Here is a 24,281-nt window from a genome sequence, read left to right as displayed (position 1 = left end):
GCCAAGAGCTACAGAGCCCAGGCAGCTGCTGGCCTCAGCCCATCAGCCGTGTGCCTTGCAAATGCTCCGGAATGGGCTTGTACTCTGCAATGTGGTTTCTGACCCTTGGTTCATTTCCAGGAAAAGAGCAATAGATCTGCTTCTGACAAATGAATTCTAATTCCACTAGAATTCTAATTCGAATGGGAAAGTGAGAAGAACCCTGCCTCCTTATGGGAAGTGAGATCTTGGAGGGCATAGATTATTCCAGACTTCTGAAGTTCCATCTAGGTCCCAACCAGGGATGGAGACGTTTTTGGCTATCATAGCTGGGGTGGGTGGTGGCATTGGCACCTAGCGGGTACACGCCAGGGATGCTGGCTTCCTCCGTAGTGTCCAGTCACTCCGTGACTCAGTTTCTTCCCCAAGCCAGAGGAAACGGATGGATTTACCAAATGCAGGGGAGTCAGGGAGTTTCAGAAGAGAATCATGAGGACTTTTAGAAACTTATTCTTCACAGGCATGAGAAAAGTTGAAATAAGATCCAAAGGAGTAAAGAGGGCCGGGGACAAACATCCAAGAACAGGGGCCCGTGCAAAGGAACAAATGAAGCAGAGTGAGGCCAACATCCAGAGAATACATATAAAATTTTTATTTCTGACTCAAATACTTTCTTATTCATAAGAAAGACTTAAATATCCCCCCTTCTCCAAATACATCAGATTTTTTTTTCACTTCTCTATTTCCCAAACTTCTTAAAATGTGGTTATAATGAGAAAAAATAAAGTTAATCAGCCAAAAATAACTCTTTCGAAAGAAATACATAAACGGCCCCAGAGATCAGATACGCCGTCAACAACCGGGCGAGGAAAGCTAGAGCCGGCTTGCTTTCCCTCCATACACATGTGGGACGCGAACGGATGGTTCTCGGAGCATCCTTCTCGAGGTCCCACCGCCATCCAGGGCCACCAATCCTGCCAGAGCTCAAGGCCTTTTCCAAAACGAGAAGGGCCTTGGAAGGGCAGGAGAGCCCAGGGAGGGGTGGGACAGGCGTGCTTTTGCTGAGAAAGGGCCTGGCCGCCCAGAGCCTGGGAAGCACCATCATTTCAGACCGAGACGCCCGGCAGAGTAATCCCCTCCTCTGCTGCCTCTGCTGGGCTCCCCGGTGACGACGGGCAGGCGGGGAGGCCCGGTGCCCTGGGGGTCCCTTTGCTGAGCGCGGCTAAGGTGCACAGGCCGGCGGCAGCTCGGTTAACTAGTTGGCGTCCCGGGCCTCCTGCAGGGGCTGCGGTGGAGGCGCCAGGGACGAGGCCAGCTTGGTGAGGGCCCTCGCGATGACGTCCAGGTGGCCGTTCATGGTCCGCAGCTCCGCCAGGATGTCCCCGACGCTGGCTTCCAAGCTGGCGGGCGCGGCGTGTGGGGCGCAGGGTGGCGGGGAGGCTGCCGGGGCCTCGGCGCCCTCCTCCCTGCCCGCTGCGCCCGGGCGCGGGGCGCGGCCCCTCTCGGGCCCCGGTCGCTCCCGCTCATCCCTGCGGACGCCGGGAGGGGTGGCCGCGGGGCCTCCGGGCAGCCAGTCGCCGAGGCGCGGGGCCGCCTCTGGGGAGGAGACGACCACCGAGTAGAGGCCCGTGCGCCCCGGGGGCGCGGCGGCCGCTGGGGGCGGCGGCAGCAGCGGGGGCAGCACCGAGGCGCCAGGGGAAAAGGCCTGGGGCTCGCAGGAGGAGGAGGGAGAAGGCAGCGCGGCAGTGGAGGGGCCCGGCTCCTCGGAGGAGAGGAAGAGAGTGGTGGAAGACGGAGAGTCCAACGTACTGGGCTCCGAATCTGTCAAGGGAAGACAGGAGAAAGGGTCACTCGGGCAGGTGTGGCGTGTCAGCTGTATGCCTGGCTGCATGTTGGGTGCTAAAGGAACTGAGAAAGGTGGACATTTACTTCCCACCCCAGACTTGCAGTCTAGTAAGGAAGAGTGGGTTGTTCATGTACCAAGAACAAAGTGGGAAGGGGGTGGGGCTGAGCATAGAAATTCAGAGGCAGGGAGATCATAGAGTCCAACCAGGCATCCAGGTGGGTCGGGGTCTCCCCTGAGGTGTAGTTGGTGGCCCTGCTGTGAAGACAGTGGGGGCCTGGGGGACCATGCAGAGTCGCAGCCTGGGTGGAGGCAATCTTGCCGAGGACACTGAAAGGAGGGCCCTTGCCCACTATCCTCAGAAGCAGAAGTGTGTTAAACGGATGGCCCCCTTCACTGCCCCAGCAAAGACAAGCTCTCAGGGGGCAGTTGAAAGAGTTTGGGGCCAGGAGCCAGATGACCTGAGTGCCGACTATCACTCTGCCAGAAAGTGCCATGGAACTTTGGGCTAGTCCCATCCCCCGCTTAGAGACTTGGTTTCATGTCCCCATCTGTACAAGAAGGTTGGGCGCAGTGACCCCTCTGGGATGCTTCCCAGACTGATCAGCCTGCTTTCAAAAATCTTCAACTTGAAGCCTTGATCTGAGGTCCTAGAGCGGGCTGCTCTCAAAGACCTGGAAGGACTTTACAAACCCACCTTTGTTAGTTCTCTCCTAATCCCCTGAGCCTCCAGAAAGAAAGTGGGAGGCAGCTCTTTGTGACCAGGTATGGTAACACGGTTTACCAAGTTCACATCGAAGGATCCACATCAAACCAAACGACCTTCCCTCAGCCGTCTCAGCTGCCCTGTTTGCTGCCTTGGGGTAGATGGTCCTTGCTCACCTCTCTGAGGCCTCGCTCCCAGTCCCAGCTGGAGTGTGTCTACTCTTGGCTTTCTGCATTGTCTGTTGGGGGAGGCCCCCTATATGCTCTGCCCTTCAGGGGTTCCAAGACTTTCGGAGGCAGGACTTACCTCAGCTTGTTATCTTGGGAAGGGCGCCATGATGAAAGAGGCAGTGAGCAAACCTATCCCCCTGGGAAGGTGAACAGGAGTGCTCTCATCGCTCATCACCGGTGAGCCGTCCCTTCACCTGGGTCTGGCTGGGACTCGGAGAAGCCCGGGTCACCTGGTGAGAGCTGGTTCCCTCGTGCATCCTGACTCTGGCACCCAAGTGTTCTCTCAGGGCCCACAGGCCTCAGATGCTCAGGTGTCGTGTCCAGTTTGTGTGGTTGGCAATTACGTCTGATGGGACTACAGGCGCTTACTCCTCGGGGGAACAGGATTTGTGGAGACGCCACTATTATGCCTAAAAACGCCTCTGGTGGAAACTTCCTGGGTACTTTCTCCTGTTGGTTTTCACAGAACTGCCTCTTCTCCACCAAAACTTAATTTCCTCAGGCTTCTGTGATGATCTTCTTTTGTAAACCAAGAACCCCAGACACGTCTAAGCACAGAACTCCCGTGAGTTGAAAACGGTCAGAAAAACTCTACAAACTAATTTCGTTTTACTAGAGGAAGATGTTAATGAGCTCCACATAGCAGACAGGAGGCTTTTGCAGCAAAGTAAAGAGCCGTCTAATGTGTGGAATGAAATGGAAGCAAGCACACAGAATGTTCTAGCACAGTGTTTCCTAAACTTTAGGACAGGCTGTGATTCAGCAGGTCAGGGGTGGGGCCTGAGGCTGCATTTTTAGCCAGCTTCCGGAAGATGTGGATGCCGCCGGCCTGGGAACCACGCCTTGCGTAGCAAAGGTATAGACCAAATACACAGGTGAGCAATAGAACATAGGATTCGTGGCCATAGCAACCGGAGTAACCAGGGATAAAAGCAACCTGGAAGCCTGATGTGATCCTGAAGATAATTACAGTAATGAGACTAATGACTGATGTCTCTCGTCTGGCAGGAGATAGGAGAGGTGGCCTCTCCCGCAGTTAGTTTGACAGTCCCCCGCCCAGCCTTGAACCTAAGAGCACTGGCTTCACGAGGCATAAAGACTTCTTAAAGAAGAAACTCTTTCACTGTTCCAGCTAAGACTTCAAAAACACATCAAGTTGTCAGGACTCAATCCGCCCTGACTGGCAAATAGAATTGAAAACAGAAGCATCTTTTTAACAAACGCATTACCTTCCTGAACTTTCTCCGGGCTGTCAGGAAACTTGGTTGCAGCCCCAGCTCAGCTAAAATCTGCACTGAATGATTTATACTTCTCTTCCATCCCTGCAACTGATAATTTTATCCCTTATTTGGACATGCGCCTTTGAATCAATGACATCATTTTTATGCAGCTTCATTGACTGCCATAAACTAACGTCAGGGTCCTGTTGTTACAAACACAGCTCTTGGTGGAGGTTGGGGGCTCCCAGGTGCAGAGGGTCAAGTTAATCAGATTGCTCAACTCCCCCCTTCACCCCCTCACATGGTCTCTGACCCGTATCCTGCTTTATTAGTCTTCTGAACATTATGACCACCTGATATTTTATGTATTTTTTTTTGTCTATCAGCATGTCATTCCTATAAAAACAGAGACACTGCTTTATTTCATTCTCTGCTGTGTCACCAGGGCCTAAACAATCTAATAGATGCTCAATAAATACTCATTGAATGAATGCCATATAATCATCAGCAGTCCAGAAACACAGCCACAAATGCAATAAACTGATCCAGCTGGATGTTGTTTAATCATTCAGTGCTTCGATTATTTATACAGTCGTGCACCATTTGAGACAAACTTACACTACAAAACTTATTCCTTGCTTATCTGATATTCAGGGTGCCCTATATTTTATGTGGCAACCCCGTGGGAGGTCAACATTTTCATCTTGTTTCCTAGATGAGGAAACTAAACAAAGAGAAGCAAAACAGCCTGGGTGTTTTTGTGGAATTTCAGAGTTAGAAGGAATGTTTGCTATTGTTCAGATTAACTTCCAAAGGTGTGGAGGTGGAGGCCTGTGCGAGGGAGGGACTTGCTGGCTAGTGACACGGCAGAGAACAGAACAGAGAACACAGAGGGACACAGTCTCCTCTCTCCGAGCAACTATTCGGTCTTCCCAGTAGCCAGTCACGGAACAAGCCTGCGCCCAGGGTTGGCGACGTGCCAGGTGCCATAGAGGCCCTGGAGACACAGCTGACCCAGACATAGTCCCTACCCTGAAGGAGCGGAGACAGGCCTGTTGGCTCTCGGGTTGCCTCAGGCACTGGTTAGCACTGGTTTGCTCAGAGAGCTTGGAGCCTCAGCCTTACAAAGGTGTACTTGAGGCTGGCGTGGGAACTGGGGTCACCCAGCCGTTCAGTCCACCCTTTCCACCACGGCCTTCCTCTCCCCATTGCTACCCCGCCTTCCTCATACTTACAGCCATTTTGGGGAGATGCTACTTCCTGAGGTGGGAAGGGTGAGTTTTAACTAAATTTTGGTGATTCTGGTTCCTATTTACCATCCCAGAAATATCTTTGCAGAAGTCAGTTTTGGAAAAAAAAAAAAAAATATATATATATATATATATATGCATTTGCTCTAGAAATGAAAGAATTGCAAATTAAAATCATGAATTATGGGGTGCCTGGGGGGCTCAGTCAGTTAAGCTCCCAACTCGATTTCGACTCAGGTCACGATCTCGTGGTTCGTGAGTTCAAGCCCCGCATCGGGCTTCACGCTGACAGTGCGGAGCCTGCTTGGGATTCTCTCTCTCTCTCTCTCTCTCTCTCTCTCTGTTGCCCTCTCTTACGCTCTGTCTCGAAATAAATAAACTTTAAAAAAACATTACAAAGAATGAATTGTGAATTGAAATATATATTGAAAAAATACATATTGAAAAATATATACATGAAAATATATATTGGAAAGATATATAACTAATAAGCACTTGAGAAATGTCCATTCTCTCTAGGCACGCAATAATTGCAAATTGAAATAACAGTGAATGATAAATGGAAACAATTAGGAATTAAGAATAAGAAATTGCTATTTTTCACTTGTAGACTTTTCAAAAACTGCCAGGAGAGAGGCATTCTAACACCCTGTTTGGAGTAGAGTGGATCGGTACATCCTCTCCGGAAAGCAATTTAGGAAACATGTGCTCTGCTGTTTAGTGAGAAAGGAAATTGCCAAATCGTGCTTTGTGGATGAGTTCAACTGCTTATAGAAAGATGTGTAAAATAAAGATTGGGAGGAAGGACATGAAGCTGTAGGTATGGGATTATCCTTTCCTGAATTTTCGAAGACGGCTGCAGTGGCCAATGCACGGATATGTCTTCCCTCTCACCGCTCACCGACCTTTAACAGAAAGTGACTGCTTCCCGCCAAGCCTGCAGGGGCAAGGTCTTCTGACCACTTTCTTTTCAATCTTATTGCTGAGTCAGACTGAATCATTTCTTGGCTGGCAACTAGCCACCTCGAAGGGCCGATTTTTTTTTTTTTTCCATCCATCTGGCATTCCCAGCCACCACCACTCACACCCACCAGCCTGGGGCTGGGCTTGCTCTGGAGATGCCTGCAGCAGAGGTGAAATGCACAGCCGCCTGTGGGAACCCGCGATTCATTTGCAAAGAAACCCTTGGGATCCTCCTCTCCCTACACCCTGCTCGTCTCACTGGCTTCCCCTTCTTGATAAAATGACCTTCCATTTGCTCAGCCAAACCCCCAAGACTAACCCTTGACCCCTCTCTTTCCCTCACCGCCCCCTGCCCCCCCACATCCAATCTGCCCGCAATGACTGTAGGGTCTGCCTTGCAACTATATCCAGCATCTGACCATCTGTCACTGCCTCCGGGCAATCAACTTGCAGCCTTTGGTGCCTGAGCCAGGACCGGAACACAGGTCTCCTGAGTTCCAGGTCAGTCTTTTCTCTGCCGCACTCAAAAGCCTACTCGTTTGGAATCATTTAGGACTCTCCCCAGCCCTCCTGGCCACCCACCGCCACTTGCCTACGAAATCTTTTGCAGAGTCCTAGCCTCCTTTATCTTGTATGTGAGATAATAGCTAAATTCTTTCATTAATTCATTCAACAAATATTGACTGAGCACATACAGTATGTCCCACAGAATGCTCTATGTTGTGCAAAGCCAGACCTAAACCCTGACCTCACTGTGGGGGCAGAAAAAAAAAATCAAACGATTGCATACATAATTGTGTAATTGCAACAATGGTACAATCGACATGCTATAAGCATCTAAATAGGAGGGTTGACCTAATCCAGGAAGATTCCCTGAGGAAATACAGTTTGAGCTGAGGTCTGGAGAATGAGTAGTTAAATAAGAAGGGGGTGGGGGGGGGAAGAATGTTGAAGTCTAAGCAAGGGCCTGTGGGAGGAGGGAGTGTTGCAAATATGTGGGACTCCTAGAGAAAGCCAGTGTGACAGAAAAAGAGACGGTGAAGTGAAGGAAGCATGAAATGAGATGATACTCAAGAAGAGAGGAGAGGTCAGGAGATGTAGTGTATGATATATACTGCCACTATGGCCCAACATCCATTTTTCTCTTCTTCCTCTTTTTTGGCTGTTTATGACCACTTAAAATAAAAATTACATTTTCTAGCCTCTCTTCCAACTAGCTGCAGCTAGTAACTAAATTCTGGGCAGAAAGATGCCAATAGAAGTGCTGTGTGCAATTCTTCCTTCCTCTGCCTGGGATTTGGTTGCAATGGCTGGTGCTCAAGCAGCCCTCTTGGACCACGAGGTGGAAACCATCTGCTATGGATGATGCAGCAGAGCGCTGAGTCCTCGAAAACGTTGAGGAATTGGTGTGCCAATCCTAGCTAGTTCAACTACAGACTTTTTGTACGAGAAAATAAAATCTTACCCATCCAAACCCCCTTAAACTGGGTTTTCTATCACTCACAACCACACTAAATCCTGATACACATGGTCTTGTTGAACTTGCTAAGGAGTTTTGCCATTATCCCAAGAGCAATGGAAAGCTTTGGGAAAGTTTTAAGTATAAGGGTGTGTGTGTGTGTGTGTGTGTGTGTGATGTAATTTTGAAAAGCTCACCCAGCTGTGTTGGGCAGGGAGTAGACATAGTAGGAGCAGAAAGACCAATTAGGAGGTTGTAGCTGCGATGAGAAATTATCAAATGACAGTGGCTTTTGTTAAAGCGGTAGCTCTGGAGATGCAGAGAAGTAGGTTCTAGAGACAGGTGGAACATGGAAATGTTAGAGCTTACTACCCCCAGGGGTAAAGGAGTCTTCAGAGAAATGCGTGCCCAACCTGGCTACTGCTCCGGTATAAGTTTCCAGAAATTCTTACTCCAGAAGGGGAACTTTCCCTTTCTTGTTCTCTGGAGTCCAGATGGCCCTTCCCAGCCCACACCCAGCCCTCCAGCATAGCTCAACTCTGACCACACCTCACCAGAGGCAGCCCTCGGGAACCTTTCCCCAGGAGCCTAGAGAGAGGAGAAACCAGGTAGCCCTGGGGAACCACAGAAGCAGAAGCCTGTGAGAAGAGGATGAAACCTGTCTGCGGAAGAAACAACAGCTCTCAGCACAGCAGCCAGGCCCTCTCCTTTGATGGTTCCGACTTGGCCGGGTCGCTGCTTGCTCCTCTCGGAACGCTCAACACACAAAAGGGAGGGTGAGTGTCTGATGAACTCAACCCAATAATATTCACTTCTTTTATTTTCCAGGAACGTCATGAGACCCACAGGGCAGTCTTCTGGTTTTAAGACCTGGTGAGTCAAGTCTGCAAATACTTCTGACTCAGTCTGATCCCAAGTTCTCAGCAGGCATCTCCCAGGAACGGGGCTCAGCGGGAGGGCTGGAGCGAGGCAGCCAGGCAGGCTAGAGGAGGGCCGGCTTCTCTGGGGGCTGCGAGGAGGGCTGGCTGTGGTGCGGATGACAGGCTTCCTGACTTGACACTGACCATGCTCACGAGACGAGCCAGCGTGTCCAGAGTGCTTTCGATGGCCAAGCCACGTGCTAAGGTGTCTCTTCTGAGAGCCGTGGAACCTCTAGGCCAGTCACCTGCCACCTTGACAGCATATTGAAGTCCCCTGGGGAGTTTTGGTTACACTACTGATGCCCCCAACCAATTAAATGGGGCTATCTCGGGATGGCGCCCAGGCAGCCCATGTTTTAAAAGCATCCCGGGTGGTCATAATGCTAGGACACAAATAGGGTTATTCATATGATTTCTCATTTAATCCCAACAACGACACTCTGCCCATTTGCGAGCCGGGAAACTGAGGCCCACAGAATTTGGATAGGTTGGACAATGCCCACGGCTGACAAGAGCCACATCCTCGCCTGTACCTGGGTGACTCCCACAGCAGTGCTCACCCCTGTTGATTCCGTTGGTTGCATTCTCTCTCCTATCCTCTATTTTGAAAGTGAACTTTTAAAATGTAAATCTCTTTTGCCATTCGCGTCTTTTTTGGTTCAAGTTCAAGTGCAGTCTACGGCTGCTGAACAGAAAGGACTGGCCCAGGGGTCCCCGAAACCATAGCCTTGTCTTCATCCAGGCTCTGCTACAGCCAACAGAAGAGGCCCTCCAAGGAGATGCTGGGTAGCCCTGACCAGGACTGTCCCAGGAAGAACACTGCCCATCCACCATAGTCCCCAGCCTCTGAGAGGCCGCCCTCGGGAGATCAGAAGGACCCAGCCCTGGGGAAATCTTTGGTCTCTATTTCCAGCAGCATTAGTGATTTCCCGAGGAATGACGTGAGGAAAGTCATTTTACTTCCGTGTGAATTATTTGGCCTCAAATTTCCTAGTGGCTGAGGGTTGAGCTAAAGAGGAATGTTCATCATCAGTCAAATTAGTAAAGCAAAGTGGGTGGGAAGGAAGAAGGGCCACCAGAGAGACTAAGTCAGGCAGCCAAAAGGACCTTTAAAGAAGAGGAGAAAAAGAAGTGAAATCAGGTATCTGTATGCCATTGTTCGCAGCAGCTTGGTTCATGATACCCAATATATATATAATATATAATAATATATTATATATAATATAATAATATTATAATATATATTATATTATATATAATATATAAATATTATATATTATATATAATATAATAATATATATTATATATATACTATATAGATTATATATATAGCATATATTATATTATATATGAATATTATTCAGCCTTAAAAAGGAAGGAAATTTTGACATATGCTAAACGGATGAAACTTGAAGACGTTACGTACCCGGAATGAAATAAGTCAGTCGCAAAAGCCCATACACAAAATATTGTATGAAACACCCCAAAGAGGCCCCTGAGGGCAAGGATGACTTATTCAGTCCTGGATGTAAACATTACTGCAGCATCGGAGATGTTTCCTTTTTTAATCGCTAGTGTCATCAATTCCAAAACACCTTTGTTGAGGCTGTGTGGGTATAAGTTGGAAGAAAATAAAGTCCAGCGCCTGACACTTTTGTATCTATTTTTAGACCTGTTCCGCTTCCGTAGGCAAAGTGATTTCAACCCTTCAAGCATTTCACAGCCTAGCCTCTGGCTTTGCAGGGCCACACATTCTCACTAGCGCCACCGGCCGCAGGAAAAGAGGTGAGAGTTGTCTCACTTCAAGATCCACATGGTCGTCAGCCAGGCTACTGGCTGCCCCACCCCTTCCTCATTCACTCTGCTCCAACTGTTCCTTGAAGGTACTGGATGTATTCCGACCTCAGGGCCTTTGCACTTGCTTGCTCTGCCTAGAACGCTCCTTCCTTAGGTATCTGCATGTCTCGCTCCCTCCTCCCCTTCCACCTTTGCTCAGTCACCTTCTCGAGCGGCCTTTTCCAAATACCCTTGTTGTCACTGCTACCTGCGTTCCTCCCCAAATCAGCCTTCTGTCCCCCTCGCCCTGTCCCACTGTCCCACTCATGTCCCGGGACGCTCTAGGTGGAGGGAATCAATATGTGCAGACGCATGAGGCTCGGCGATTACGGCCTGACAGTTTGAAGTAGCCAGAGCGTAGGGAGCACAGGGATGGGAGATTTGAGTGACGTGGTTTAAAAAGTAGCAGGGACAGATGGCCGAGGAGCTTGTCTGTGAAGCTAAGGAATTTGAACTTTAGCCGGCAATGGGGAGCCACCGAAGGGTTTTAAGTAGGAGAGTGATAGATTTGATTTGCATTTTTAGAAGATTACTCTGGCAGCCAGCCCCGTGGAGGTTGAACCGGAGGGGGTAAGGCTGGAGGCGAGGAGACCAAATGCAAAAGATTTTCTATCTTGGACATTAAAGCTAAAATGATATTACAGCAGACAAGGAGCACAAGGGTGAAGTCAAGGCAACCAGTATTAGAGGCGATTTTTTTTTTTCTAGGAATGGATTGAATTTCGGCAAAAAGAAGCTTTCCTGCCATCCTTTATGGGACAATACTGTGAATGTTGGCTCCTGTCCCCGTTCATGTTGGCCACCCTGGGTCTTTCATGCATCACCATTCAATAAAAGCAAGTGTGGGTTTTATGGGATTGTTTGTTAAGCCCCAAGCCAAGCTTTTCTACTCGCTCAGGCAAGATTGTTCTGCCAACTTTTGAATTGGCTGTATTTTTACATACAGGGTGTGAAGGATATCTCTATGTGTCTCTACAAACACACCCGTTTGGAGGGAGACACATGGAACTATATATAATAGCTTTATGTGTCTTTTTGAAGGGACGTTTATGCAACCTGTATGTCCCTTGCCGTGGATATTTTTGTAGTATGGAGAAAGGGGGAGACAAAACGAAAAAGTTATTCCCACGCTATAACCAACTTTGGCTCGTGAAGAAAAATTCAAAATAGGTTATGTTCCTTAGCAATGCCTCCAGGGTTGAACAGTTCCCAAATCGACCCATTTAATCTTTCCTCCTCGAGGGCCACTCACCTTTGAGCTTCCTTTTTTTTTTTCTTTCTTTCTTAAGTGTCATTAAAGAAATAATTTGGCACAGACCAGACCCTGCTGAAGCCCAGGCTCCCTGCCCACCCCCCCTCCCCAACCCCTCAGGAAGAGCTCACCAAAGGGGCCATCTCGACTGTAAAAAACAAACAGACAAACAAAACGGGCTGCTTGATGAACTTGATGGAAGGGGCCGGTTGTAAAAGACGGCATTTTGGTTTTAACAAGGCCAGGAAGCCCGGAGCGGAGCCAGCTGGGTAGTCTGAATGAACCCAAGAATATTAGAACCCGGGGTCACACAGAGCTGGGACGCCACCAGGAATGCGGGGAGCAGGGACAGTCTGGCGAGGGGCTGGGGGACAACTGGAGCCCCGCGCTGCCAGCCTCTCCCATGCGAGTCAACAGGCAGAGCTGGAAGTGGCCAGGACAGCTGGACCAGAGCGGCGCTGTGCCCACTGCCCTCTTCACACGACAAGGCCCCAGGACCTCTGGGGGGGTGGCTGGTGGACACACGCATGTCCACCCACCAGCTCAGAGGGGACAGCACCTCAGAGAGGAAGCCTGCTTGGCTGGCTCCAGGATGCCCCCTTGACCCACACCGAGTAGGGAAGCAGTGGGCTCCCGGCTGGAGAGGAGGGAGGGGTGAGCCCCCCCACACCTCCCCCCGTCCGCCCCAGGCACTGAGCAGCCAGGTTCTAGAAGAGAGTGTTCCCTAAGCCAATGGCAGAGCAAAGGGCTCAGGATCCCCCAGGACGCTCTATTGTCATACGGACGAAAGTGACGATGCCCAGCTCTGGACATGCTTGGCAACATCTATTAAGCGGATTACCCTGTTTCTCCCAGCATCCTCTGCAGCCCTGGGAGCGGACCCTGGCTCTTACCAACCGATGCCTCCGGTGTCTGTCGCCTCCTATTACTACAATCCCCCAGCATCTTCCACACCTAGAGAGAAGCGATCCTAAGAGATGGCCACATTAGTTTCTCTAGCTGCCCCATCCAGGCGTTTTCCATCCTCAGTCCTTTCCCTTAAGGACTCCTCTGAGATGAAACCTCCCAGCCTTACCACTGTGTCTCTCCTCAGATCTTGTCTAATTTGGGTCCCAGCTGGTCCCTTTTTTTTTTTTTTTTTCATTTCATACCATTCCTCCTAATGACAACCCTTTGTGCCAGGCTCAATTATATACAAAGCTCAAATGAGCAACCCCAACTCTAAATTTGGCTCTATCCATTGGAAGGGGAGGTCATGGGCATCTTGCTTTGCCCAGAGGGAAAGATGCTGGTCCCTGAGGGGAAACAAAGCCAAGGGTGGGGGGTGGGAAGTTGTGCAAAAATAAAAGCCTAGAATGAAGGAATAGACCAGAGCTCGTCGCCCTAGGGCATGGGGGGCGCCAGGCCCATCCTGCATTTTTCTGCCGGCCAGTTAGGACTTTGTTCTGCCACAAGGCATGCAGAAGCAACAGAAGTGCTTTGAGTTTTCCTTTTTTAAAAAAAAATGTCCTCCAGCCTGACCCTACTACCTATGTTCTCACTGCAGGGTCAGCAGAGGGTGAAATGAGAGCATTCTCCGGGAATTTCCTGACTTCTGTGAATTTTTCTCAAGATCTGGCCATGAGTCAATGTGACGCACTGTGACACATGGTGTGGACTAGCAGTGGCTCCCCCTCCCTTCTGAAACACCGTGAGAAGCATCTCCCTGCTGAGTAACGGAGGATGAAAATCCATCAGGCCCCCGTCCATCCCCCTGTCTCCAAATGAGAGAAGAGGAGAGAATTATATTCACACCATATTTTCGTCAGGCTGTTAACATTCTCCAGAGGTACAGAAAGATCTCTATTGAGATCTTCACTTACTACGGTTCACTTAACTTCCTTTCAACATTAAGCTCTCTTGTATGATTCATGTTGATGGTGGTAATTTGGGGCATTGAGAGTCTGGGAGCGGGGACATGAGAAGGGGATTGGAGAATGGAGGAGAATTGCTCAGATTTGCAACGCCCAGACAAGATCTGAGAACCTAGAACATTCCCTGAAAGGCTCAAGGACAGTTGGACTGGGTAGGTAGAATTATCGGGTCCCTTTCATTGATGTTGATGACCAATCTGAAATAGTCGAACAAAACAGATTCATTACATTCTCATGTGTGAATTGTCTGACTACCAGGATTGGGGATCACTTGTTCGTGGAGACCAGCTATGACCAGTGTCTGTTCCAGATGGTTTATAATTGCCCCAAGGGTCTGGGGGCAAGCGCTCGGATCAATGACATCCTTCAGAAGATCCCGGAATTAAAACAAAGGGAGTGTTCAAATGAGACTGGTAACTGTCTGCGGAACCCGGCCTCACACGAGGTTTTGGGGAACATATGTGGAAGCATCTTGCAAATCGTCAGACCCTATGCAAACAGCAAGGAATTGTTGATATTACCGTCATGAGGGTGCATAGCACAACCACTGTGGAGGCAAAGATCAAGGCTGTTTATAAATACAGCCTCGGGGCGCCTGGGTGGCTCAGTCGGTTGAGCGTCCGACTTCAGCTCAGGTCACGATCTCGCGGTCCATGAGTTCGAGCCCCGCGTCGGGCTCTGTGCTGACAGCTCAGAACCTGGAGCCTGCTTCAGATTCTGTGTCTCCCTCTCTCTCTGCCCCTCCCCCATTCATGCTCTGTCTCTCTCTGTCTCAAAAATAAATAAACACTAAAAAGAAAAATTTTTTTAAATAAATATAGCCTAGAATACCTAACATCCTTATGAGTTTTGGGGTGAGTATCTTTATTCCTCTCTTTCAGATACAGAAAATGAAGGGTAGACACCACGTAAGTTGGGTGGGCACCTCTTGTCCTAAAGTCACAGCTACTCTGTCTCCTCCTCCTTCGCCCACAGATCCCTGAGGATCCGTCCCTGAGGACGGATCGTCCTCACTTGCAGGAAGCCTAAGTTGGGAAGGAAAATGCCAACTGCAGGCGAAAGCCCGCAAAGGTCTTACACCTTCTGCCGTCCCGAGGTAAGCTAAGATAAATATTTTCCGGGGCGCTTTCCACCAACCAAGATGAAAAAAGATAATTTGCCTCTTCTCCGGATCCCCTTCTTCCCCTCCCCCAACCCACCTCCCCTCCCATCATCTCACCGCATCTACTCTAAAAAGGCAACACTCCAGTTTCCTGCTCCTTCTGGAAAAGAAAACCTCTTTCAGAATTGCTGCCTTTTCACTGCTTTTGTGAAGGCAAAACAAGAGAATGAAAACGAGGCCACTGGACAAAAAGGAATCAAATCTCAGAAAATCACGATTTTTTTTTAAAGTTTGGTTTTAAAAAGTTTTATTACCCATTATGTATTTTACTAGATATAAAATTGTTTTGATGATGACTTATAAATATATACTTTTTTTTTTAATTTTTTTTTTCAACGTTTATTTATTTTTGGGACAGAGAGAGACAGAGCATGAACGGGGGAGGGGTAGAGAGAGAGGGAGACACAGAATCGGAAACAGGCTCCAGGCTCCGAGCCATCAGCTCAGAGCCTGACGCGGGGCTCGAACTCCCGGACCGCGAGATCGTGACCTGGCTGAAGTCGGACGCTTAACCGACTGCGCCACCCAGGCGCCCCTATACGTATTTTTAAACTAACAGAAAAGATAGTCGACCATTTGCCAACGGCTCTTTGCTTGTTGAGGTGTGGGCCCCTGGGTCAGTCCTGCCCCGGAATGGGTTGGGTCTGGTGGGAGCCCGGCATTTCTCGGAGCCCCGGGCAGGCCTCTCTTATTGGCGGGCTCCGGAGACATTTTCTTTCAAACTCTCCGTGCTGTGTGGCTCACCTGTATACATAATGAGCAAAATAACATTCTGTCCTGCCCCAGGTACGCAGTGAGGTTTAATTATTGCAAATTTGTGAAATGTTTTAAGGCCCTTGGATTAAGGCAGTTATATGAGAAAATCCACATATTACCGCAGTGTAGAATTCTGCTGAGTCGTTCTGTTTCCTGTCGCTGCCCCCCTCTGTGTCTTACATTACTTGGAACAAGTTATGAGGTCATCAGAAAGCCTTTAAGTAATTTCTTGGCCTACTTTCCTTTACCTTAAAAAAAAAAATCTTCTTCTACTTCTGTTTTTCTTGGTGTTTTTGTCTCCGCTTCTTAAGACAGCCAAAAGCTCTTTCCTCCTGACGGGGGGCATCAGAGTAGGAGCCAGTTGGTTGGAGATGGACCGACCCTTTTCCACCTTGGTGTTTTCTCTTTGTCTCTCTTCTCTGCCTCTCATTGCCTGAGCTCCCTACCTCCAGTTTTTCTTATGTCATACGTTTTAATAACTTAAAACAAATTTGCCTCTGAGCCCTTGGCTGCGAAATTCGCTTCTGCTTCTGGGACTGGCGGCCAAAACAGGGTACTTACTAAATCCACCCACTGGCGCTGCCCCAGGGGTGTGGGTTACTGCCTCGTTGCCCCAGGAGGCTCTTCCCCACTCAGGGCTTGCCCACACCAGGGTCACACGCGGAATGTGGGACAACACCCAGGCAGCTGCTGGGGCGGTCGTGAGGCAGCGGCCAAGAATGCCCCTTGCCCTGGCCGCAGCTGTGTCCCCTCAACAGGTGCTGCCTGGCGGCTGGGTGCGCCCACATGTGTCACATCCTCCTCCGGGCGCACAGAAATGCACCCCACATTGGGGGCATGGACGCGGGCCCTCTCTTCCTCCCCTCTGCCAGGCCCGAGACCACAGAGAGTTTGAGCACAAGACAGTTCACTGTGACTGAAAGCACCCAGAGTCACATTTGTCTGCTTTTCACCCTCAGCATGTGGTTACCTGGACAAGTTAGAGCCGCTCTTCAAATGAGAGGCACCCCCCCCCCACCCCCGGCCTCACTGCAAGGAAGGATGTGCCTCCAGAGAAGGCTGAGGCTGACCTTTCCCTGACTGGCTCCGAGAAGGGCACCAGACAGCGGCTGCCACCCCCACACTGCCCTCCCCCGAAAATTCTGTCAGCGCCCAACTTCCCGACTCCCCTCAAACTGGAAGAACCACATGAGGGAGAGTAAGAGCAGGCCTGGGCTTGGGACCGGACAGAACCAGGCACGTTCCTCCTGCCCTGGGGTCCCCTTGGTCATCCCTTCCTCCTCTCCTTCATTGGCTCCTCCCCAGCCCCAGCAACATTCACTCCTTCCTCTTCTGCTGGCCGCCATTTCCACTCCAGTCTACCCTAGCATCTCCCCTCCCAGCACCTACTCTCCCCCTCAGGGATAGGTAGTTATCTTGGGGGAGGGGGGCTGTTGCCTCCTCAACAAGACGCGAGTGGGGACCGTGTCTGACACGTGTCTTACAGCAACCCCCAACAGCGTGTTATTCATCTCTGCAGAAATGAAAGCCAAATCGAAGAACATCACATGCCAAGCCCTCTGTGCGTCTGTGTGTGCAGTTGAAAATCTAACCCAATCCTTTGTGCTCTGGGAAGAAACTTACCACCGGGTCTTGCTTACCAACATTTTACTATATTTTACTGTGTTTTAGTTTGCATTTCCCATGGTCTATTAAGTGGACTCCATGAAAAGACAGTTCCATGTAATGGAACATTTCCAAGTAAGGCCGACACGTGCTGAGCTGAACAAAGTTAGGTGGTTTCCACACCTGTAGGACTCCTCGGGACCTGACCAGGGGCATGGTAATCATCCCTGAGGAGGATGTAGAATTCAGTTCCCAAATTTACTTGCCCTCAAAACCCCCTTTTTGGAGGACCCCTCTGAGGGACCGATAGGCTTTGGTCAATGTTACAGACGACATGAACTCCTCTCTTAGATTACGTCCAATGCCTACAGCACAGGATCAGGAAAAGCCCGACACTTAAGACCAACGCTTCTGCCTTCCTTCAAGCAGGAAGAACAGAACTGGCCTCGTCTTCCAGAACCTTGAGCTGTCCCAGGTGGAGGAAGCCCTTTGGCAAATGACGGACGTGCTCAAGTTTTTACTCCGGGGTATGTTTTCAGCCTGGATAATGAGGGGATAGCCAAAGTTGTTCTTTCCACAATAAGGCCCTCGGAAAAAGCCACACCCCTCAGTTGTTCACCGCCAGCAATACCAGCATCAGGGCAACAGAAGTATTGCAAATCCTAGAAAAGTACAGACCTAGCACTGGGCTGTGATGACTCTTAATTACACCTCTTGCTCTCCTGCTGCCCGCCTTCTGGAACCTGGCCTAACTTCCTTTGAACCCCTCACTAATCAACTCTTACCTCCTGGCCATCCAGGGGTTTATTTTGATGGTCCGGATGACAAGGATCTGGGATTTGTGCCCTTGTTCTGGAAACCTCTGAACTTCCCTATGGTCCAGACATACATCCATAGGCCAGTCTTATTTTTTCAGATCAGGGGGAAGAGAAGAAGGCTCTTCTAGCTTCCTGGGAATGTCAGTGACCTCAGTATTAGAGAGTGGAGGGCTGGATGGGTAGGAGGCAAGCTCAGGGCCAAGCCAAGGACAGGGCCAGAGCGTTTGGAGAAGCCAGGCAGGTTCCAGAGGGCGCCGTCAGCATGGAAACTTCGAAAAACAGAGTGCACTTTGGATCTCTATACGTCTTGCCATTTACAGCAGCATCACTGTTGACAGACTTTACTTCCAACATTTTCTCAGTTCTCCCTGACACTGTCCCTACAAAGAAGGGCAGGGATTAGGGGAGAATCAGGCAGATGACATCTTCTGCACCACCATCAGGGTTTCTAGGAATCACAGCAAGCATCTAGAGGCCAACCCTGGGCCTCTCCATGGGCACAAGCACCAGGTGGGACAGGGATGAAAGCAGTGTGTCCATCTGTAACGGCTGCCTCCTGGATCATCTCACGGGGGTTCTGAGACTCATGGTGGGGAGAGGGGGCACTGAGAGAATGAAGGGCCAGTCCCTCCTCCATTTTTCCGCGGCTTACCATTCCTGCTACTCAGCCTCTCTTCCACATGCAGATCAAATCCAAACTCCCTCTCTGCCAATACATGAGGGGTCAGGGGACCCCCAAATCCCACCTCATTAGATTCCAATTCAAGATTTACATGATGAGAGTCCCCTGAGCTGCCTTACCTGGGACAACCGTATCATAAAAAAGACAGCCTTCAACCCCCTTCCCTTAACCACTTACTCTGCTCTAACTATGGCGTGAGTGCCTCCTGCCCTCTTCAGGGCCTTTCCAGGGAACCTCTCAAAGATGGCGGCAGAGTAAGTCTGACTTGACCCCGTCAAGATTTAACCCAAGGTGACCATACCTCCATCTTCCTGACAGGTGCATATGGAGTGACAGAACAAGATGGGTTCATTTCTGTCCCCTCTCCGCTCCCCCAGGCCTACCTCCAGGTCTGTGCTTCTAGTTACAGACACCCCAAAGCCGCTTCCCGGGATTTTTGCCCAGCATGAGTCAAATGAAGCCCAAGATTAGCAGATGATGTTCCCCAGACGGAAGAGCCCTCGGAGCACCAACGAGTTGACAGAGTTCTACATGCTTCCTGCTGCTGTGCTGCAGCTCCTTGATCCTGTGACTGCAACTCCAAGCCTTCAGCGGCCCAGTCTCAGACTTTAGGATCCATAGCCGTAGCCTCAGCCCTTCACACACTCGCGCTGTCTGCAGGGACCTGACCACGGCCCCTGTTGCGTGTCTGGCTGCTCCCTGACCTCCCTTCCCTGGAGCCCCAGCAAAACCGTCAGAGCTCAGAGCTCGAGGTGGCGCAGGAAGGACTCCAGGAGAGCCCCCACCTGTAACGTGGGAGAGTCAGGGCACACTATCCAAAGACACGAGCGAAGGGGACTCTAGAAAAGGGAGAGAAAGGAGGGGAGAGAAGAGAAGGCCGGATGGGGGAGGGAAGGAAAGGAAAAGAGAAGAAAAGAGAAAAAGAAATGAGGAAGGAAGGAACACCAGGCCAGGAAACCTTTAAAAATGAACTTTCTCTGGGACACCTGGGTGGCGCAGTCGGTTAAGCATCCGACTTCAGCTCAGGTCATGATCTCACGGTTTGTGAGTTCGAGCCCCGCGTCGGGCTCTGGGCTGACAGCTCGGAGCCTGGAGCCTGCTTCAGATTCTGTGTCTCCCTCTCTCTCTGCCCCTCCCCCATTTGCACTCTGTCTCTGTCTCTCAAAAATGAATAAACGTTAAAAAAAAAATTTTTTTTTAATGAACTTTTTCTTCCAAAACAGAGGGATGTGACCAGGGGAGGAAGGCCACAAAAGGGAGCACATACAAGCAATTATAAATATAGTTATTTTAGGACTTGGTGGAGAATGGATGCTGGTGGTCTCCCCCTTCTTCCTGGTGGGTCGGCGTTGATCCCAGGGAGGAAAAACTGGGCCATCACAACCCTGGCCCTGCGGCCCGACGAGGCGGCCAGCGGGGAACCGCAGTGGGCGGCCACACGGGCGGTGGCCCAGGGCCGCACCTCCGTGCGGTCGATCCGTATGTGTGAGCAGCACTTTGATATCTGGCCACGAAAGGGCAAGTTCTCAAAGCCCCCATTCATGAACCCTACACACAGGAGCAGCAAACAGTAAAAAAAAAAAAAAATTGTTTCTCTGTCCGTCTAGAAAGGTGGGTTCCTGTTTATTAATTGTGGACCACATAAAGAATGCATGGTTACAAATGTTCTTTTTGAGGACCTCAGAAGCTGGTGGCTGGATGTGAAAATAATAATAATAATAATAATTCCATCCGGTCATTACCTGGGACAAAAAGCTGCTGCTGTGGCCCCCGTGTTAGTTTGAGAAGGAAAATTCTACAAAAGTACAGGGGGCCTATTTTCAGTAGGCTGTCCCTCATTTAGGGCAATGTGGCTTTCCGTAGACCCTACTGGAAACAGGCCTGCTGGTAGGAGCTCTCAGGTAGCAGGGTCAGCAGCCAGCCACAGCTCCCCCTTCTTCCTGCTGGCACCCCCTTTTTCTTCCTCCCGAGCCTGTAGCAATGAGAAACATTGGCAATTCGCGCCCTGTGGAAGTCGGAGAAGTTCATTCATCAGGCAAGGCCGGCCCAGGCCGGGAGGGTCGGGCCTCCGTCGGAGAGCACAGGCCGTCCTCCCTACCTTCAGCAGGGACTGTGGAAGAGGAAGGAAGAAGCAAACCCGAGAGAAGACGGAGGCACGGGCTGTCCTTCGAAGCTTAATTAAACAAACCGATCAGCCTTACACGGGGCACGCTGTAGACTACCCAAATGGCGAAGATAATTGTTAACAGGGAGCGATGCTATTCCAGAGCAGGGGGTGAAGAGGAAGCCGGTTCAGGCTTCCAGTGCAGTACAGAAAAATCTGAAGTGTAATAATTAAATACAAATTGTGCTTAGGGGCAAAAAAAAAAAAAAAAAAAAAAAGCCCTTGCTGTCTCCAGATAAGGGGGCAAATACCAACAGAAGTGGATGGGGAGCCATCTACATTTAACTTATTTCTCTGGAAGATCCCAACTGATTTCTAGATGAGGGGATCCAACAGGCCTGTCACCGAATCGCAAAGTTGTGTCAAATATGTGCAGTGTCCCCCCTCCAGCTCCCAGACCACCAGCACGTTTTACGATTTCTTGATGTTACCAATATTTGGCAGTGTTGAAATTGAAATTGCCCCATAAACTCAACCTGGGGCTTCATCTGCAGTTCTGAGGCCTTCTCCAAGTGCCTGCTGGAGCCCAGCCCGAAATAACCCCGGCTCATCTTATTCTAATGTGACAGGAAATTCTGTCCTCCTTCCCATGTCTGCCTCCCCCCTTTTGTGAGTGAAGGGAAGGTCTCCATTCGGTTGAGGTGGCTGTGTTGTTTTCCATACACACGGATGCACATGTGGTCAGGGCGAATTGCCTATGGGTGACCGTGAGGTCCCATGAGCAGACTGTAAGGCTGGTTCTGAGCCTTGGTAGAAAAAGTGAGTCCAGGTCAGGCACTGGGACAGAGGCCATGCCTGCCACTTTGCGCAGCCACAGGGCAGCCTTCGTGGCCTGAGTCAGAAGGTCCTCTACCCTCCTGCCTGGTCAAGGGACCAGAGCTGAGTTCAGGCAGGGGAGCCACAGGCGCAGGGGAGGAGGCATGTCTGAGACAGGGGTGGAAACCAAGGCCCAGAGGGTCTGCCTGAAAGAGGCACCGTGCAGGGTGAACAAGGGAAGGGAAGAGAAGCAGGAGACAGCCACGGTCGGAACTCATCAGGGTAGCCAGGGACATCAAGCGGGTATGTGCCCTCATTGGTGAGCCCACTGTCTGCTTCTGGCCACAGAAGATTCCACTCTATGTTAAGATATTGACATGTGTCTGCATCACCTATTTCTTTGAGGTCAGTTCTCAGAGAATACAACGTAGTTCCCATCAAAGTCATCCTGGCCTCATGTAGAGAAGTCGGTATAATTTCCCATCTTCTCAGGTGAAAAACTGGGAATAGAGAAAAAAGTGACTCCAGAGGAAACCAGGCAGGGTACCTCAGGCCAGGCCTAACGTTCTGTAGTTCAGCATGGCTCAGTGTCTACGGGCAGGGGCCCTAAAGACCTTTCGGGAAGCCTGGAGGAATCTGTACTTGCTTGTTAAGCACCTGTCTCCAAGAGCCAGGTAAATGTCAGGGGGTAAAGAACCTAACCCATGGAACTCAGTAAGCCATTTCTTCTACAAGCTTCCGATGCCCAGACAACACCATGGGGGAATGAAGCCCTGGACAGCAGCCCAAACAACATGCGTTCCATCCTCGCCCGCCTAAGCCAGGCCTGTGGACGGCCATCAGACCCCATCCCCAAGTCCCCCTCTCCAGGAATGACAGCCAGCTCTGGACGCCAGGGAGTAAAAACAGGAAGGTCAGCCCTGCACATCACCAGGTGGGGCCAAGCCCCGTGGCGAGGCCAACAAAACCCAGTGTTTCTCCCAAGGCCACACTAGGCCGCAAAGTGACTACCAATCAATCCCCTCCTCTTTTTTGGGGATTGCCTTGCCAGTGACTTCCCCAGCTCTGCTTCTCTCCTCCTGCCTCAGAGATTGCTGAGATAATAAACTATCCGTCCCTACTTTGTGTTGGCATGCAATCCAAAGTAGACCTCTTTTTCCCACCTCCCTCCTTATAATTATTCAGTATGAGTCCAAACCATAAAAAGCCCTTTGCCATTCCTTCCATCTGAGATGCCCACGTCTGTTCTCCCTTGCTGCAGTAAGGTAATACGCCTGACTTTGTTTGACAACATGTGCATTCTTGGTGGTTGTTATCTGTTGGAAAGAGGAATACAGGGGAAAGTAACTGGGGCCCAGCCTTGCTTCTGGAACCACAGGGGCCTCTGCAAAACTGGCCTCTAGTCAGGGGTGATTCTGGTGTTCTGCTGAGATATTCACCTTGGAATCAACGCCTGGTTTTCCAGAGACCGATCTCAGGCCCCAACCATGGAGTTCATGACCCACATCCTATATGTTCTTCTCATTTCTCCTGGAGGCCACATTGCAATATGTAGCCAGGGTTCTGTGAAGAGAGGAGAGCTGAGGGACACCCCGAGCTCCGAAATGCAAGTCTTTTTTGTTGCTATTCTTTATTTTTACATGGAAATAAATCTTAGTGTATTCTTTAAAAAAAAATTTTTTTTTTAATGTTTATTTATTGTTTTGAGAGAGAGAGAGAGAGACAGAGCGCAAGCAGGGGAGGAGCAGAGAGAGAAGAAAACACAAAAACCAAAGCAGGCTCCAGGCTCTGAGCTGTCAGCACAGAGCCCAGTGCGGGGCTCGAACTCATGAACCATGAAATCATGACCTGAGCTGAAGTCGGATGCTTTACCGACTGAACCACCCAGGCGCCCCTAGTGTTTTCTGATTTAAAAATAAAAGTGCAAGAGGCACCTGGGTGGCTCAGTCGATAAAGCGTCTGGCTTTGGCTCAGGTTATGATCTCATGGTTCGTGGGTTCGAGCCCCGCATCGGGCTCTGTGCTGACAGCTCACAGCTCGCAGCCTGGAGCCTGTTTCGTATTCTGTGTCTCCCTCTCTCTGCCTCTCCCCCACTTGCACTCTGTCTCCCTCTGTCTCAAAAGTAAACATTTAAAAAAAATAAAAATAAATAATAAAAAATAAATAAAAGTGCAAAACCTTCAGACTCCGTACAAATATAAGAAACTAAAACTAACCTGAAACCCACTAGTCCGTTAGTCATCATTCACAATGGGCTGACCCATCTCTCTCTATCTCTGCACATGAGCAGAGATATGCTTTCTGTACACATGGGAGACCATGCTTACTGGTGTTCTACAGGGTGCATAGCTCGCTCTCTTTCCCCTTTCGTGGTCTTTTTTCCTCATCTCCCACCTCCCTCTCCTCCACATCCCCCCACGAGGAACCAATGGTACCGAACGTGCCTCCTTCCATACTGCTCTCCAGTCTACCTGCCCCACATAGTTGTGAAACATGACAACAGTCTTGCTCCTGTGGAAGGCCCAGAGTTGGACAATGGACTCTGGGGGCAAAGAAGGAGATCCGCCTAAGCAAATAAGGAAGCTCGGATTAGAAGTCAAAAGGCCTCTAACCCACAGATGCTAGATGTGATGTGATAATTTTAAGGACTGTTGGAGCCAGCTTCTGGGCCGTAACCAAGTTCTACTCAAAATATACCGGTAGGACAAAGAGAGAAGCCTCACAGCATCCTCCTCCTCCCTCACCCCAAACTAAATTTCATAAGATG

At 50.1% G+C, this 24,281-nt stretch overlaps 1 protein-coding gene across 2 annotated transcripts in view; it reads right to left on the bottom strand.

The window, feature by feature from the left end:
* Window positions 1–607: 607 nt before the first annotated feature.
* RUNX2 (RUNX family transcription factor 2) overlaps window positions 608–24,281 on the bottom strand; it is a 233,988-nt gene continuing 210,314 nt past the window's right edge. For both annotated transcript variants that reach the window (XM_043591570.1, XM_043591573.1), the window contains one exon: window positions 608–1,800. In XM_043591570.1, the coding sequence (XP_043447505.1) occupies window positions 1,235–1,800 (566 nt within the window). In that variant the 3' untranslated portion in view covers window positions 608–1,234. The remainder of the gene's footprint in view (window positions 1,801–24,281) is intronic.

The sequence above is a fragment of the Prionailurus bengalensis genome, chromosome B2, assembly GCF_016509475.1.
Source record: "Prionailurus bengalensis isolate Pbe53 chromosome B2, Fcat_Pben_1.1_paternal_pri, whole genome shotgun sequence".
NCBI lineage: Eukaryota > Metazoa > Chordata > Mammalia > Carnivora > Felidae > Prionailurus > Prionailurus bengalensis.
The sequence above is the reverse complement of the archived record's forward strand: the minus strand, read 5'-3'. Positions and strand labels throughout refer to the sequence as shown.